Source organism: Channa argus, chromosome 18, assembly GCF_033026475.1.
Source record: "Channa argus isolate prfri chromosome 18, Channa argus male v1.0, whole genome shotgun sequence".
NCBI lineage: Eukaryota > Metazoa > Chordata > Actinopteri > Anabantiformes > Channidae > Channa > Channa argus.
In genome coordinates, this window is record NC_090214.1 from 17,564,882 (window position 1) to 17,584,253 (window position 19,372).

General features: G+C 38.8%; 1 protein-coding gene across 1 annotated transcript in view; it reads right to left on the reverse strand.

Annotated features, from left to right (window-relative positions):
* The window catches only part of niban2a (niban apoptosis regulator 2a), a 25,530-nt gene extending 6,899 nt beyond the window's left edge, over nt 1-18,631 (reverse strand). Inside the window, exons 1-6 of the mRNA XM_067483765.1 lie at nt 18,307-18,631; nt 12,980-13,110; nt 11,354-11,482; nt 11,172-11,277; nt 10,688-10,855; nt 1,620-1,735 (exon numbers count right to left, since the gene is read on the reverse strand). Coding sequence (XP_067339866.1) covers nt 1,620-1,735; nt 10,688-10,855; nt 11,172-11,277; nt 11,354-11,482; nt 12,980-13,110; nt 18,307-18,361 — 705 coding nt within the window. The 5' untranslated portion in view covers nt 18,362-18,631. The remainder of the gene's footprint in view (nt 1-1,619; nt 1,736-10,687; nt 10,856-11,171; nt 11,278-11,353; nt 11,483-12,979; nt 13,111-18,306) is intronic.
* Nucleotides 18,632-19,372: the final 741 nt, after the last annotated feature.

The window sequence follows — 19,372 nt, forward strand, 5'->3', positions numbered from 1 at the left end:
AGACAAACAAAGGAGACTTTTTAGCAATTGTTTGTCTAAAGGTTCGTTTGTCTTATGTACCAAATGAAAGAGTGGTTTCTATGAATTATTGTTACATTGGTGTTGACTTATGTTGTCTAACATCTATGTGTTTTGTGCTAGATGTACTTTTAACATTCGTCTAAATTGTAAGGCCATAAAAACGTAACTTATTTAAACATTTTGAATGTTAGGCTATTTTTATAACAAGAAGAAAATCTATGTTTGCGCATTTTAATGTCTGCACTGTGTAGCTTATTACACTAATTTTGTCTTTACTGTATTTATTATGCTGGATACAAATGTTTGTTTTGTTTAAAGTGTATGACATGTAGGTTGTTGCCTGCCACTCAGTCAAGGCAGATAAAAGACTTGTGATAGACCTGTACTTTAGCTAGCTACTTATGTTCTAAATGTCTGTGCTTACACGGACACCATTTCTTCAATCACATTAAAATGATTGTGATTAGAGTTTCCAACCTAACTGTTGACTCGAACACAGCAGACCAGCAGCAGACCAGATTTAAACATAAGCTAACATTTCTGACATGCACAAAGTGTTTCTGCTCACATTAAAGCCTTTAGTCTGCTGAAAAGGAACTTATACAGCCCACCAAGGATAAATGCCATCTAATTTTACACCCACATAGGACAAACATGCAGACAAATAATATATTTGTTCAATCAAGAGAGAAATGATCAGACGGCTAAAATGAGTGTGCTGCTGTCGTGCTGACGTCTTTTTTTGTTGGGAAATCTATTGTCTGGGGTGTGTGGTAATGCTTTCATCGATAATGAGTAATATTTTATATTATGAAAAGTATTATGTTCTGGGCTTGGTTTGTTTTTTCTGTTTGTGATATTGTGTCATGACAATCTTAGCAAGGACAGTAAGTCACATTTACTGTTTCACCATTAGATGCTACGTACAATGTGATTTAGGTTTGCCTGTTTGGGATCAGAATAATTTCATATACAATAAACAACTTATATATATATGATAAGTAAGTGATATAGTCCACTGATAATATAAACACCAGTTTAGCTTTAATATTTTCTTTTGGCTAAGTGAAGAGTTCAGTGTTCAGAAAAGCCAAAAGAAACTGGGATACTTAGAGGAAACAGATTAATGAAGAGAAGGTGACACACAGGGTAACTATGAAGCTCTGGTAGGAGCCTGAAAGGGGCTCATTGAGAGTGGACATCCGGCCAAAGGTGAGTGGGTATATAGGTGTGGGAGTGTGTGTGTGTGTCATGGTGTGTGCTAGTTGACTGAGAAGGTGGGTCTTGATTCTGACTGTTTCATTGAAGGTCTTGTGTAGTAGCATTCTTAAAGTGTGAGGGGATGGTGTGTGTTTATGATATAGATGGCAGTGTTTTCATTACCTACATTCATTGATAAAATAGCTTTTCTCTAGACAGCAGCCCTGTCTCTTTCAGCTAGTATGTGCCACCTTCTGTAGGGGCCTTGGACAGGTACTCACAGTGTCAGTCCACCTTATAAGATCTTTTACTTTATAAGAATGAGACAGACTTGTTTGACTTATTTTTTTTAGTGTAGAAATGCAGACCTGAGCCTGCCAAGCCACTACAATCCTGACCTGTGGGGGCTCTCCGCACATCATATCCCATGTCCCATATTGTCCCTTGGCTTGTCTGTGAAGTCTCACAGCATCAGTAAAGGCCGGTGTCTTAACAGTGCAGTCCTCTGGCAGACCTATTGGGGCAGGACAGAGCAGACGCTTAGTAACATTACATTACAAACAAACAGGAACTGGCTCCAGTGGTCTTAGTAGCAAGAAGAGGGATGCTTTTTTTGGCATTCTGGGATTTCAGACCGGGTTTTAGGGTGCTCAGCAACACCAGTGACTAAATGAAAGCTGACATGAGTTAGTCTACTTGAATGTTTAGACATTTAATTTCCTTCTGCAGAAACCAACACTGATAACAGTTTCCATAACATCTGATTCACCTCTGTGGGGCAGATTTTGGGCAGATGGGTTTTTAGTCACTGATCCTGGAGTATGAGACAACACATGCACAGTTGGCCCCCATCACACACACACTTGTGTCATCCTTCAAAACAGGAAGATAGTCACATGGTTTCCATGGTTTTTGCCACACCCATTTGTCAATACAATAGAGTTGCAAACTCTGCAACACATGTGATTTTAGGAAGTTGGTTCTTTTTGTAGTTTTGTGAAAGGGATGAAAATATATCACTATAACTGAAAAGCTGCTTAACTCCCTCTGTCAAGGCCACATCACTGAGTGACACTAAAAATCATACACCCCTCTCAAAAAAGTATAAACAGGTGTATGGGAAAAAATCCCATAATTAGCAGTTTGTCCTTTAAATCAACACTTCCTTTAAATAAAAGGGAAGCTTCAGTTGTGTTTTCTCCCATGGCAACAGGAAAGACTCAAATTTGTAATTAAAGAATATGTTTGATGATTTTTGACCCAGCCCTTATTGAAATGTATATCAGCAAACTATTTCAACAAAAACTTTTAGAAAGTCTGAACCTTTTGGTATTTAAGTACTTTTACTTAAAAATTATACAGATTTTCACGCCAAATAAGTAGCAGTAATTATTGTAATCGCGTAACACAACTTATTTATAATATTGTTAAGACAAGCTTCTGTGGGACATGCTTGTTGAAGCTGCTCTGTACATTGCATCGTCCCCGCAGTCTGTTTTTAGGGCTTATATAGAGGTCCCAACAAATGAGATGACAGAATGTAAGTGCAGAAGTGTAAAAGCAAGTCTCCTGTGCTGATGAATGAACCGTTCATTGAAAACATGCCTATTTGCTGTAAGCCGCAATGCCCCTGATTCCTTGTGCATGTGTGTCTCTTTACTGCTTGAGTGTCCAGCAAGTTGTTATGTCTGTGGCTGTAAGTGTGTGACTCAGAGGAGACTGACAAAGACAGGAAGTGCCTTGGAAGGGAAGGGAGGGGGCTGGGGTGGGACGTGGAGAGTGGTGGGGGATTGAAGCTAGACAGGAAGCAGTCTCTGCCCCCCCCCCCCTCAATAACTCAGCTCTGACAGGCTGACGGTCAGAGTGTTTCAGTAATCCCTGGACACTGAAGTTTAAAACAGTAGGAAAGTAATTCCACACACAGCTGCCACGTTGGCAAGTCACCAGCCCGTACTACAGACAATAATACAGTGAAAAGTGTCTGAGGGACACAACAGCAAGCTGGCATATGGTTCACTACTACAATGAATGGCACCACAGTTCAAGACCAACAGCTCTTAATGTGTGTATCAACAACAGCCACCTGGCTTTTTAAAGTTTTCCTGACCAGGCATTTTACTCATGAATAATTTATTTCATATGGGTGAATCCTAATGGAAAATGTATTTCATTTTCTCTGCCACAACTTGTGCATATTGGCATGGATTATAGTTGTTTAATAAGCATATACAGATGTATATTACCTTCGACTATCTGATATTTACTTGTAGCTTAACTAAGAACTTATCCTAAACAAGAAGCTCCAGAAGCTCATCCTGCTTGTGGCTGATCACTGGCTGGTGATGACACCATAGCTGTCAACTTGTGCATGTTTAAGCAGGGTTTGCTGCTCGTGTTGCTATGTAACATCCAGAACACTGGCACAGGGAAATTGAGCATAGCCAATGCAAATGTTGGAAAGGGGTTTAGATGCTAAGTGGAGCTGAGGTAGAAAGCACAAGCCACAACCACAAATCTTCATTAATTCAAACCTGCTCTAAACATATCTGCGTGAATGCACAACTATTTTTCTAATCTTCCAAATCAGTAAAAAATTCAGCAATTGTCATCCTTTTTTTTTTTGGCACAATAAATAGTTTCTGTTTTGTATTTTACTTGCTAGTAGAAATGGGACTAGGAGCATAGTAAGTGCAAATCACGTAGCTCCTGTATGTAGGTGATGTGAACGCTGCTGATCTATTGTAGTTTATAATCTCCTGGGTGTGACAGGAAGTTAGGTGGTAAGGCTGAAAACCACTGAGCTGCAAAATCTATCCATTGTGGTGGTTGTATGGTTTTCATCGTCTACAATTCAATTTTCTGTATAAGTTATTGGATGCTGTAAAGTTTGAACAATTAACCAATTTGACTCTTTAAGGCTTAGATTGTAAATGAGACAAGCATTTCTGAGAAAGATTTGAAACTGGTCAGGGCACATATTAAAGCCAGATCTGATCAGACCATCATGTGCGTTCTCTATTTTCAGTTTAGGCCACATTTGACAAGAAATTTACTCTTGGTGCCAAAAGAAAAAGGAAAGTATTTTTTGATAATTTTCCAGGTCTGATAACTATTACACATTCTTCATGTGTCAGAACCAAACTAGATCAAGGAGCAGATTACAGTTTCTCAGCACAGTGTGTGTGTGTGTGTACTGTATATAAATAGCCCATGTGGTAACACTTACCACAGTATTTTTATTTGAGGCATTTCCCTAATGCCTTCTCCATCACGCTCTAGTTGATGGGATTTTAACTGCATTTGCCGGCAAGTTCCCAGGCGTTCACATCCACCAAGTTGAGCTTATTTAACATTTTAAACGAACGTACAAATCATTGATATGTCAAATATGATCTGATCTAATGCATCTCAACTTTAAGTCACTGCTGTCGTGTCAAACAGGTTTAAAACACTTCTTCACACAGCACTGCTGCTCTAATTGACATGCATAAGTAGGATTTCCCTACATGGCGGAGCCCTGTGGAATCAGCCAAACCCACAGTACCATAAACAGTCGCTGAACATACCATCACAAGACTGGAAAAGTCTTATCAGCAGTTCTTTGTCTTCAGTAGCTGCAAACACGCCAATGCTAGAAGCCATGTATGTGTTTATTTTGTAAAATATTATTTACAGTGTATTGACTGGTAATGGAATACATAAAAATAATACACATCAAATTGTATAGGATGCTGAGGAGCGCACAGTTTAGTTACTGACAAGAAATAAACCCAGGTCACTATGTTAATTAGTCATTCTTTGCTCATCATAGGTCTCTTTTTAGTGGACGTCTAGTGGAATTAGTCTGAGGTCTGTGCATTAGAGCAGAGGGCGGGTAACTGGTTTTAAAGGCTGTGGGGGTGAAAAGTCGGCCGTGATTGATGAGGCCCTGGTGGACCAGCAGCAGCTAAGAACACATTTCACTACTAATGCATACCATGTAGCCTGCATCAGACTGGCTGCCACACTACTGGTTAAATCTTTAGGAGCGTCATGAATATTTGTCACTGTTAGTTCATTTTCAGTTTGTAGTGTTGTAGTTAATATATTTGTTCGTTGTAATAATGAAATAACGAATCATACATTATTACCATAAATAAATGTATCATTGAACTTAATTAGGAATTCAACATTAACCACGGCACCATTACATCACTGTAGACTTTCTAGCCTGCAGCTCTATGGATATTTTCAGTTTGGGCTCACTGGGTTCACTTTCAGTCATTATAACATTTTACTCACCAGGTTAATTATAGATTGGGACATTGCGACTCCACTCAGCTCTCATGAGCAACATTCATTAACTGTATGTTAAGCAGTCAGAAAGATTTTAAATTAATCCCCAGTTTTACAGGACCTCAACCACGTATTTTTGAATAGTATTTAAAGCTGATGGGTAAAGTTACTCCTTTGTGATAAGTTCTGGATTTTGCAGATCACCCTGGTTGAACTTATTTACTGTAAGTATTTAAGTAAGTATTTATGTATTTATGTAAGTACATTGTCACTGTATTCATCTGTTATGTGTCCCGCAGGACTGTGAATGTAGTGAGGGACAGGTTTTCAGTCTTTTATGGTTTCATTCCCTGGTGTGAACATTCAGACGAACAGGTTGACCAATCAGATGATTTGCAGCTTGGTGTTTTGCATTACAGTGTGATGAGGTCACCTGTTAACTGATCTGATTAACAGGATACTTTGCAAGTTGCCCTGTTAAGGTAATGCAAAGCAGCAGCTGATCATTTTATTGTAGCACTTCTAAAATGAAACAACGGGTGCTTTAGTGGATACAAACTGATCTTATGTGTCAGCATATGAACATTTAACTTGTGGTTTTCACTTATCAAAGCCAGGTGAATAGTCCCTGTGTTCAGCTCAGAAAGTGCTTTGCATAAAGCCTTTATGATGCTACCAGTTTATCCTTTATTAGCAATAGTTTCTGACGCCGTTATGTGTATGATTCACAAGTGCTCCTAAAATATGAAGTGTAATATTTCAGTGCATGAACCGAAGAACAGAACTGGAACAACTGTAGCTTAGTTTTGTGTGTGTTTGTGTGTGTGTGTGTGCGTGTGTGTAAATGGATGAATGTGAAGAAACATTGTGAAAAGCTTTAGATAAAAGTACTATAAAAACAGACCATTTAACTCAGCAATTGTCTTGATTACTTAGTACGATTAACTCGCAAAAAGTAAGACTAATATTTGCCATCTTTGCAATGGTGGCACCTTTCACACATTCAAATAAGCATGTGTGAGTGCAGGGAGTGTTACGAACTGCATAGAGGGGAGGGTATAGTCTGTAAAACCACTTATCACCTTCATGCAAAGTTTTCTACTGGTTTTTGGTTTTCTTCAAAACACTGACGTAAAGTGAGAGTGGGTGTGTCAACACAGGCCAAGAACATGAATGCCAGTGCACAGTGAAACTAGCCAGTGAAAGCAGAACAGCAACGGGCTGTTTCTCACAACATATTCCTGGAACCCAGCCTCACATCTAGAATGTGTGGCAGGGACTCTGGCTTTTCACTAGCATGCCTGAACAGGTAAGTCTGCAGACGTGGAGATTTGTTTTACACTCGAAACATCATAGGGTAAAGTTGGAGCTTGGTTTTCACTAATTTTCTACCAACATGGCCCAAAGTAAAGTCTCTTGTTTTTCGACTGTCCCAACTTTAGGTCTCATACTAATAATAATAGACAGCTGCTAGCAATGTCTTGTGCTAAGCAGAATACTTTCATGCAATGCAGGTGGCTGGCATATTACTTGGTAAATGAAAAACAAGATTTAATCAGGTTGAGCAACTTTGTCAGCATGGTAATAGGCTGAAAGCCAGTGAGTGGTTTCATTCAATACATTCAACTGTATTGTTTATGATTGTTTTGGCTTTTACCTACAGTCGAAAGATTTAGACAATTGGAAGCATTGGTGCTGGCATCTTTCTGATGGTGCAGATTTGATGATTACATAGACTCTTACTGCATTAACATCTAACAGTCACCTAAAAGACATAATGCAGCATTAATATGACAAAAGCAGTTGAAGCTTGCAGAACAACATGTGTATGCATGTTTTGTTTTGTTTTTAATTAGGATTTTGATGTTACCATATCTGTTAGTATTGGGAAGTCAAATGTATTTAAATGCTATGTTTGCATATAAATGGTAAATGGTCTGCACTTATATAGTGCCTTTCTACCTAATGGCACTCAAAGCGCTTTACACTGCTTCTTATTCACCCATTTACACTCACAATCACACTCAGACACTAGTGGGGGAGCTGCTATGCAGCTGGCCAACACTCACCGGGAGCAACTAAGTTGGGGTTCAGTGTCTTGCTCAAGGACACTTCGACATGGACCGGAGGAGCTGGGGATTGAACTAACAACTGTGAGATTGGTGGACAACCGCTCTACCTTCCTGCACCACAGTCGCCCACATACTTAACATATACATATGTATATGTATATAGCTAATATGTTTTAAAGTAATAATAGCTTTAGATTTGTTTATAACATAGAGCAGGTATATTTATGTGCTTTTCTGCAGTAAATTTAATGTTGAATTACTTATAATGAAACAAATCTTAAATTCCATTCCTATAATAGAAAAAAAAATTAAACAAAACACTCATTACTAAAAGCTAAGTATTATTTTATATTAAGAAAACAGTTTACAAGGTCTTAATTTGTATGAGAACATTTTTAGATTCTAAGCTTGATTTGCAGTCATCAACACAACCTGCCAACAGAATACAAACAAGCCTGTTCACGTTGACTGCAACAGCCTTTTGTTTATTACTGTATCTATGTAATTCTCTCTGTCTTAAGTCTAAATAAAGAAAGCTCAGTGTGAGATCACAGACCCACATACATGTGCATGCTCATAATTTGCAGTCAACACATCACGAGGTGCACTACTTTTGTATAACTGTAGACTGTTTTACACAAAGGGCAAAGATGTCACTTGGTGGTTTTGCCAAGTCAAGAGATACAATATGACATCATGACAAAAAACAAAAACGGATTACATTATGTTTGCACATTCTCTGGCATGTCCCTGCCTTCAGTGTCTTAACACAATGACACATGCATCATGCCAACACAAGAAGAAACGTTAATAGCAGATCAAAAGTAATTCTCCACCCTCATAAAACAAACATGTTCTAATGTGCTGCCAAATGCAAAAATGCACCATAGTATCATCTAGGATACCAAATAAAAGGCAGCAGTCAAATAATAGTGGCATGATCAAACAAAAAAAGCCTGGGAAAAAGAGACACAGACAGGCTAAAAAATTTGGTGATAATAGGTGACATAAAATGGCAATGTTCTCTGTACAGAACATCCACTTCAAAGATGACTTTGAACAGAAATAGGGCACTGATTGTGGTGACAAGACATCTGCAGACAGCTGTTCACCAGTGTTCACCATCACTGCAGGAACAGAGATAAAAAAGAATCCACACACTGTTCACTCGACTTCAGTGGCCACACATCTTGTACAGTAGCTGGATACATGTTCAACAAACCAAACTTAGAGCTTAGATCTGTGTTGAGTTTTTTTAGGTTATGCCAAATCACTTCTATTTTATTTTTTTCTCCTTTTGGCTTATCCCGTGAGTTCAGGGTCACCACAGTGGATCATTGTCCATATGTTGATTTGGCAAAGTTTTTGCACTGAATGCCCTTCCTGATGCAATGGGCTCTTCTTGGCGAGAAACACTTCAACATATAGCCGGGACTGGGGATCGAGCCACTGACCCTGTGGTCCCTGGACGACTGCCTTTAACAACTGAGCTACACCCGCCCCTCTCTACACAATCCATTAAACAAATAAAATAAAATCAATCAATAAAATCATTCAGCAAAATGTGCATAGATGTCAAATGGAAAGTTTAGCCAATAACAGGAATCACCTCACATAACCTTTAAATGACCAATTACCTTTGTTTGTGAACAGGTTTTAACTTTTTTTTCTTTGAATAATTTCAAACCCCCAACCACCTCAACCTGTCAAATCTAGACAACACCTAAGACATAGACGCGATCTCTAGCATAACTTCGAAATTGCCAGAGCCAGCTAAGCATCCTCATTAAGGCCCCAGGAGCAGCTCTGGGCTATGAAGCAAATTTAGAATAGGTGGTCAAACTGCATTACAACAAGTTCTGCATTAATGACCTTATACTTTCCCCTTTTCATAGTGGCAGCAAAGTACATTCTTTCAGGGTGTTAAAGCTAAAATATGCAATTTAAGCTAACATCAAACTCAAACTCAATACCAGGCAGTTCAATAAGTCTGACTTCACAGGAGGTATGAACAGCACCTCTCCACTATATATCTTGTATTTATACGAAAAAAAACTTTGAGAAAACCATATGTTGAACTGTATATGTTATGTTATACATATATTCTGGTCTCTCTAAACCAAAAATGATCGTTTTAAAATGACTGTTTTGTTCAAACAAAAAAAATACATTTACCTTTGCAATTATTATTTATTGTAAAAAGCAACGAAACATCGCACTTGCAGCTGGAAACACGTCATAATTTTGTCAATGGACAGGTTATTGTTATTAACATTTATTCCACAACTGGTTTTGGCACTACAATAGATTATACTCTGAAACAATGGAAGCATTGTTTTGTTGTTTACATAAACTGCAAATTAAAAAAACAATAAGCCTCTAATGAAATATAAGCAAAAATAGTACAATACAGTACAGGAAATTTGAAATAAAAGCCTGTCAGAGCTTCAATCAAATCAAATATCAGAATTTTTATTATACTGATATAAATATTGTATTTGATAATATGTATTATTAAATACAAGTCTGGTTTTCTCTTGGTTGATAAAATAAAGTCCTTTCCAGCCGTTTTTAGCATGTCTGTCTATCTGGGCAGCAAAATGTGCTATATTTGTAGGTCTGGTCGAACAATAACACTGTTACCAAGACCACACATAAAAAAAACAAATGCACTTAATGACTGTAGGAAAGTAAATCATTCCTCTTTTTTTCTTTTCACTCACCCCAACTGAGGTTTCTTCAGTTTTTCCTCCCCTCTGTCACCCAGGGCTTTCCACAAATCTGTACAGTCTTGACCTTATTGTGTAAAATGCTTTGAGATACTTTTGATTTGAATTGGCGTTATATAACTAAAGTAGAATTTTATTGAACAGGCCGTGAGAGGTACTAATTGTACAGGGTGGAGCTAAGAAATCCTGTTCAAATGATGTACTGTAAGCTCCAGAGACCTGACTTTATCCCATTACATGACACTCACCACAGCTTTCAATATATCATCAGAATCCCATACATATTTTATTAATGTCACAAATCGTTTTAGAGCTATTATAGCTTCTTTACTACATACTGTAAGAAGAAGTAAAGTCATTGTGTTTGTGTATGTGTGTGTGTACTGTTACCATTGTTACTATGTCTGACGCAGTCCTGCAGCACAGCGTGCCACTTCGCCTGCTCCTTTTCTGTCATTACACAGAAATAGTGATGACGGGCATATGGGTGCCAAAGAATGAGGGGGAACTGGGTAGCACACTTGATGAATGGATTATTCCCTGCTTTGCCCTTGTTACCTACAATAAATTACATGAAAGAAAGGTAAAAGTAGACGATTTAGAAAGCACTTAAAGGAAAATAAATAAAAGCACAAGTTAGATACACACCTAAAAAAGCTCGGTAACTTAATGCAAAATTTAACAATCAATTGACTAATTATTATATAAAAAGCACATAAATGTGTCCCCTTAATTAAATCATTGATTTGGAACAGTTACACAATTATTACAGAGCCAATACCTCAAATTAGTTATAAATAAAACATATTATATGCCATCAACCATTTAAAAAATGTTTTAATGGTATATATTAATTTCTATGTCCTTTTCCTACCAGGCAGGCTTGTATCCATCAGCTCCATGTACTCCTCCATTGATGTCAGAGCCTTGTAGCCGGCACAGTTGATAGTCACCTTTGTGTGCAGTCCCCTATCATGGGCCTGTTAGAGGGAGGGCTGCTTTAACACAGGTACACCAATCAAAGAATCAACAGTGTATTCAAGTACGTTTACTCACTGCTTTGCTGTCATAGAGGTTGATCGTGTAGTTGTTAGGCACAGACACAAAGCGATTCCTCCACTTCCGATTCTCCTCCAGGTACTGGAACAGACTCCCTGAGAAGATTGTCCTTCCAGCCAGAGGGTCCTGCAAAGTCACACGTTTATCGCATTGCCATAAATCATATACAGCATTATTACACCCTATTATACAACTCATTAGTGGTTCATCTATTTAGTTTTATTGTAATTTTTCACAAAAAGTTAGGTTTCATTTAAAAATGTTTGCAAAGATCCACACAACCTACTTTATTTTCAGATTTCCAGTATTAGATAATCAAATACTCCTGTACCTCAGACTGCTCAGGGAGGAGGGAAATAACTAAAGCAAACTGAGGGGAGTATCTGAGCTAAAAAAGGAAGCAGTGGGGCTTGTGCTGCATATTAATAAATTATCTGGGGATTTTCCGTGTGTGGGCATGTCAAAGTAGAGCAGGGAAAAAGTGATGATTCTTGTTATGAGGCTAATAATAGACCAATAATAAATATTGTATTGATTACTGAAAACACCTACTTTGCTCACAATGATGTTGTCAGTTTACATACTTGGATTAGATATATTTTTGTACCTAATCTGATTTAAATACACAGTGATTGCATTAGAAATTATGTTCTCAACTCTGAAATTTACCAAAAAAAGAGAAAATGCTAAAGTGGGAGCTGTTGATTATGTATCCCTCTGCTCTCCACAGTAAGTAACAAGGATTTCAACTTTCCTGTTCCTGGTGTCTTTTAAGTACAAGTCTCAGAGAGATTTTTGTGCTATTCCTGATTAATGTATATTTTTATTTAAATCGTTTTGAATAATCAAAGTTAGGATAAAGCATCAGATTAGAAGTAAGTGTATAAGTGTTTGTGTGTATATTTTATATTTGAATTGGCAAAGTATTGGTTTACATGTGCATATATTTGTGTTTCTGTCACGACCAGCCGCCTCCACATAGAGATGACAGTAGATGAACTGCCATAAAAGATTTCTAAACACTATCTCTGTTCATGTGTGAAATGTGCTCCAGTTTCCCCTCCGTGATTAAAAAGATGGACAAAAGTGGAACCTTCAGTACATTCAGCAACCAAAAAGATGAGAGGAACACAAAAACCAGAGGTAGAGCAGAGGGCTCGCTCGTGAGGTAGCTAATGTACTGGTACAAGAATGAACTCATTCATGTGTTTTCTGTAACATCAGGCGCTGGTGGCCTAACAAAGCCCACATTGATGCAAGTTTATGTTTGGCACAAGTGACTGTGAATTTGTTCAAGTTAGATAGTAAAAATGTCCTGAAATGGGATGATGCCAAGCTCGCAAAGGTTTTATGTAAAATGTAATTATTACAACCTTATTTTCATTTCTATGTTTGTACACAACATCAAGAGGATGATTGAACTCCTACAGGAAAATGCATGGACATAAATGGACAATCTATAATAAAATGTCCAAACCTACAAAAGTATGAACTTGGTTGTAATTAACAAAACTAATGATTCAAAATCCAGTGTTACATGGCAATACAGCTGGAAGATCACTGTTTTTTATCACCCTGTCCAATGGGAAGGTGTGACCATCTCTGTTAAAACTAGAAGCTTGCCTTTCTGTGAAGAAGCTGTGACTGTGGCCCTCCTCCTCCTTCTATCTCAAAGCGAACACTGTTGAAGAGTGCGACTGCATATTGCTGCTCGTACACATCGCTGAACTCCTTTATCACATCTCTGGTCCGAGCTGCAGAAACACACGCAAAGACAAGCGCATGAGGACAGGAAAAGTTCATAACACACAACACACAAAATAATAATTACATATTTACTGTGTTTTAACAGTCCTTTTTTTCAAATGCAGTAGCAAGAGAAATGTTATCTTCCACACTTTTCTTTAGGGTCAGAAATAAGAATTAATAAGAATTATTTACACAATTATTTGCATGTTTTTCAGAAATATACAAGCATGCATTTAAATGACTGTTAAATATTAACTGTGTGGTTGTGGGCCTGCATTTCTAGTGTGAAGAGAGAGATGAAGGCCATAATCTTCACTGGAGCTATCAGCTCTGTATGAAAAGTGCCTCGTAATAAAATGTGGATCTTTTAGATAATGACTTTTGTGAACACTGAACAACAGCATACAGCTCCAGAAAGTATCCAGTTCCTTTTACAATTTGTGTAGATTCAGTTTTAGATTAATAAATAGGATTGTGATGGCTATCAAGCTACAGTTATCACAAATACTAATGACAAGGTGAAAATGTATTAAAAATCAAATACTGAAGTGTCTCATTTACAAGAAGTTTGGCACTTTTTACTGTAGCATTCCAAATTATGTTCATGTGCATCCTGTTTGCTTTAATTATCCTTGAGATATGTTGAGAATTGGACTGCAGTCACCTATGCCAATCTGAAAATGTAGGAGCCCCCTGTGCATGTGAGGTTCCCCAATTCACACTGCATCTCAGGACATAAACCAACTCTCTGTGATAAAGTTTTGTGTGCAGCATAAATCAGTCAAACGTCAGCAACACATCCATTCTAACTGAGCTTCAGTCATCTCCTGCAGAGATGGACAAACTATAGGAAGTTTAACCCTTTGCTCCTGTGAAATACAATTCTGTATGTTGTTTGTGCAAAAAGCGTATCATATTTTATATATTCATATTAAAATCCAGCACCTCTGGCCATAGGGCTGCCCAGGAACTCTTTCAAGGGAGACACAAAGTTAAATGTCTTTCATAGAATTACTGAGTAAATACTGATAAGACTTAAGTATTTATGTTATCAAAGGGACAATTTAAACCGAGATATCATGTTGTTTTGACTGCATGCTTCAATCGAATGGAAATATTCTACCTGTCTTGATTTTACAAATTTCCTGCCAAATTGAACCTAGAACTCTAAAGTTATTATGATTATGAAGGTCAAAATTCTTTGGTTTCAGATGAAACAGGACATTTAAAGAGGCATCACTTGGGACCCCGAGGACTTGTAAGTGGCGTTTCTTCACTACACTAAATAATTATTTAAAAAATATAGCAGTCCCAGTTTTGGGTGAAAAAAATAATATCCCGGTAAAGTTCACTTAGATTAAATTCTTTTTTTTCTGTATTGTTCAGATTCTTTCCACTATTTGACTCAGCATTTCTTTTTCGCCACTCTCTGGAGGCAACCTCCTAACAAACAGTCCAAGAACCTCCTAGAGGGGACATTTCCCACGTTCCAGTGATGGAAAAAGAAAGTGGTTGGCACGGTCATCAGCAGACATTGTTGACTATGATCTGTTTATGGAAAGGATAACGCAGGAAGGAGGATGCCGGCTAGTAGTGGGAGAGCAGGAAGGAAAGAGCTGACAGGACAGGACAGAAAGGGAGAAGACAAGGGACAGGGGTGCAAAAACATTGTGTCTAAACGGGATGGGTGGACAGGTTAGAGGAATTAATACAAGACTGCGAGACCCCTGAGACAAAAAAACGTGATGGCAGACTTGGTTTAGTAGGGCTGGGTACAGAAATGCATCCATAGCATCAAGTGGCATGTTGTGTTTGCTGAGATACAGTCATTCCTGAGTATTGTTTAATGTGTTGCTAATTTTAGACAAACTGGTTGAATGAATGATTGTGTTTACACAATATTTCAACCTACAGTGTGCAAGCACTACTTTGAGACTTGAAATCGGTCCTCTCTGCTGTGTCCAGGTCTCCCTCCCCCTGCTCTGAACCAGCTTTGTTTCAGGCTTTCTCTCTGTCATGCTCTGCACAGCCTTTAAAGTAACTGTGCTTTTAAAGTTACAATAAATGAAAATGCTACAAAACTTACTATTAGGCAGGAAACGTTGCTGTACTGTGACGGGTCAGAGGGGTAAGCCTCGCTCCAAAACGTTTGATCTTTTCGCCATTTCATAACAAGGGGAAACTAACTTTTGCACCCAACTGTATACATACTATGATACTGTATATGGCGTTAGTATGGACACAGACCGATGTGTATCTCTGGGATTGAAACATGACAGTTCGATATGTTCGCAGAGTTCTTAGTAAAGTGGCAGCTCATTTGTCTAATTTCTATTCTTCTTACAAATCATTTTGTCCAGAAAAGACAAACTCAATACCATAAATTCCCACCAGTTCAGTGCTGCTTAATCAGGCCTTCATTCCAAAAGTGAACAGAGTTGGTACTTTCCGCTATTCATCTTACTGTGCCAAAGTCAGCAAACTCAGATACTGTATGTGTACAGCCTTTTAGGCACTTGGTTATTGGAATTTAAGAACAAAGATCACATCATAAAACACACAGTCAGTCCTCTGTTTGAACCTGTACAGACATGCCAAAACAGTGTTGTGTACCCCTCCATGTACCCCATTACTTGCGTCCTACAGTATCTCCTTTTGCTGTATTGATGTAAAATAACAATACAGTCATCAGACGCCATATCACTGTGACGATTATCCGATCCCCAATCCTGCTATTAACTCAAACCCAGGTTTGTGCCATCATCCCCAGTCCTTACTTCATCCTTTATGGACAAATCTATATTTGTTGTGTGACAACACAATCACACTTGCACTCCCATCTTGGAGAGTGCAATTTGCAGGTATTTCACTAGTTTACCAATACGTGTGATAACAAACGGTTTTTAAACGTAACTTTTATGCCACATGTTGCACTTAATGTACATCAATGCCTGAGTCAGAGGGGCTCAGGGTCAAACACAGAGATATAGTTACTCAGTCTGGATCAAAGCAGTCTGACTAACCAACCAAATAGTTAAATATTTAAATCACTAGTGGTAGACAAGAAAGCATTTACCATATCATTTATGTGAATTATTATTCAAGTGTAACAGAGCCTTTATGAAACCAGTTTTATTGAATTTCAACTAAATAATGTTTTTATGTATGTTGGTTACCTAATATGAGAAAGAAATTCAAAGTACAGTAATGTACACGTTGCCTTAGAATAGGGACCATAACCCTTGAAAACTGTTTTAGCATTTCAGAAAGGCTGCTGAAAAAGGACCCACACTGAAAAAACCCACTGAGCTGAGAAAAAATGCTAGTTAGAACAAGAGGGTGAACTTTGGCCTTCTTCTTGAGCTATGATCTCAGTTGAGCACTGAGGGACACTCACTAAGCAGGATGAGCTTTTTAGCTTCCCTTCAGAAATGATCCTTTTTTTCATAATAAGCAAATATTAAAAAAAAACATGACCACAGTATGAGATGTATTGACATAAGCTGGTGGCTCACTTTGTCTGCATCATCCTCTCCCTGCAGCAAAAAGTCCCTGGTGTGGTCAATGTTTGATAAACAGATGAAAGGTCTTCATTATGACTAAAATCCGCATCAATGTTTCATGAAGAAATCAGCAGATAACCATGTCTCAGGCAGGGAGAGATGGACACAAACAGTGTGGGTGAACACGTAGTTATGGTTTTTGCTTTGTTTGTGTTTGTGTGTGTGCACATTACATGGGTTTGTGTAGGCTCACAAGGGAGGAGATCATTTTGTGAGAATGTGCTTAGGCAGCGAGGATGATGAAATCACCTTGATGGGAGGTACACACTCCCAAAACGACTCCCAGTGCAGAAACACTAAGAAGTACTACTGAGTACTTATAGGCAAATGTAACTTGTACTTTATAGACTTGTACATGCTTACGCACATGCAAAGAAGACAGAAAATAATTTGCAAGAAGGCAGGTGAAGATGACACAGAGGGAGGGTCTGTGAGAACCAGGCTGCATTTTCAGCTATTAATCTTGCGACAAGTCCCTACTTGCTTTGCTTCTGCGGCTTCGCTCATTATTATCTCCTCTACCTCCTCCTCTAACTTGACATGCTTGTGTATTTTTTTCCTCCACCATATTTTTAATAAAATATATTACACGGCTTTAGAAAAGCTATTAAGTGAGACAAGTAGGTTATGTTGACATGCTCAACATCATGGTAAAGAATTAACAAAAAGCAGCAGTGTGTGCATCATAAAAACATAACCTTTGGTTTCTGGAAGTGGTGGTTTTTCATGCACGTTTGCCTGCCAGTATACGCACAATTACAATCCTGAAGTTGCAGGAATGTTCTACCCCAGCCTAAAATTACTGAGACAACCCTTTCTGGAAAGCACATGTCTGGACTATATGACTGCCAGCTTAAACACAAAAACAAGCAAGACCTCTCTGTTTTACTAAATTCCTTTGGCCCTTGGAAGCATCACCAAACAGCCTTATAAGTTCAAAGAAGCGTCCACACATGCAGGGAAGTGTTTCAGCCTCTGCACTGTTGAAATAATCACCCAGACTTGCAGAGTTCACAGTGGGAGGCTGGAGCAATCTGAGACCTAAATAGCAGCCGGTCCTAAACTTATACAAACACGCTCCCCTTTGGGAAAGCTACTTATTATCTCTGAGAAATTGGTCTGCAGCACAGTTGGAAATTTAGGGGAGCTCTTTGAGTGGAGTGGAGCATAGCAACAGTGCACTCAATAGGACACACTGTCATTAACGTAAGACGCAGGAAAGGTGACACGTTCTGTGAGAAAATTGCTCCCAACGGAAAATATTTGTTTCTGCAGGTGTCAGAATTCAATTTCTTGTCTTTCAGGAGAGCATGTGTACACAAAATGTTTTTGGTTTCTTTGTGCCAGACTTTATAGACAGCTCGGTTTAAGGACAGTTCGTTGGATCTAAAGGAGACACCATGTCCAACACATAACACGACAAAGAGACGACAATAAGATAAAAATGCGCATGGACATTCCACATCTTGTAACAGCAGTGTGATGATGCCCCTTCTGGTGGATATAAAAGGCAGTGAAGTTGTTAAAAAGTTTTATGAGCACTTCAGAGCTGTTTGGGATATGCATAAAACAACTTTAAAGGAACCTCATTCTGTGGGAAACTGGACAGTTTTCCTTTTTCTGCCGCGCCTCTCTTACCTGTAATCATCTCCCGCCTGCTCTCATCCAGGTGAGAGGAAACCACGTCCCCCATGGTTACAGGACAGCCCAACAGATCCTACAAGTAGTCGAGATGGTTATTTAGTTTGTACTCCACGTGAAATACAGATGTGGTGATATTTCCAAACGTCTCAAATATCCAGGCGTAGGGAAAAAAAATGCTTGACTTTCCCCGTGAGAGGCGCACGGCTCTGGCGCTCCCGTCTGTCTCCGGCCCCGCTTTCTTTACCGGAGGAGGGGGTGGAGGTGGAGGAGGAGGAGGAAGACTAACAACTGCCATCCGGGTTGGAGGAGTTGAACACAGGTTTGGTTCACAGGGGCCAGGACACACCCTCGTCTCGGAGTCATCACTGGTCCAACGTGTTCAGTCGGCCCTGCCAAGGGCGTGGCCCCACCGTGAGCGTAATCGACTAACGATCAACTCATTCGTCTGTATTTATTGTGAAGTGTTAGTTGGCGTAGAGTTAATACTCCTGGATATTATATTTATTCCACCAGGCTCTGACTGTTATTGAGACGTGGTTTCTTCTGGCATGGGGTTGCTTTGTTGAATAAATAGGGCAGATTAATTGTAGTGTGGGAGGTCAAAATGAGACAGTTTCTGTACAGGATTCGGCTCTGAGAGGGACAAAAGCTTTTCCAAGATCCTCAGTATTGGCGTTGCCCAATTAAAGAAACATCCTGCCCCCTTGTGGAAAGTTTGTTGCTCGACTGTTGAACTGTGGAACGTGTCTGTTGCCACTGCAGACAACCACACACCACCATCACAAAGAAACACGTGATAATCCCATCATTTAGTCCCCTGGTTGATTGGATAATCAATGTGCTCACAAAGCAGAGAGGTATTAAATAGTTTAATCTTAAATAGGAAAATAATAGTCTTTGTTAAGACATTAGGCCTAATGTTAAGATAGACTGGAGGCTAATCACAGATTTCAATGATTAATGTTTAGGAAGGCTTAGTTGTTACCTTGGTAACAGCTGCTCTGCAAAGTCACTAATATTTAATATTATAAACATTTATAGAGGCTAAACAACACCGAGA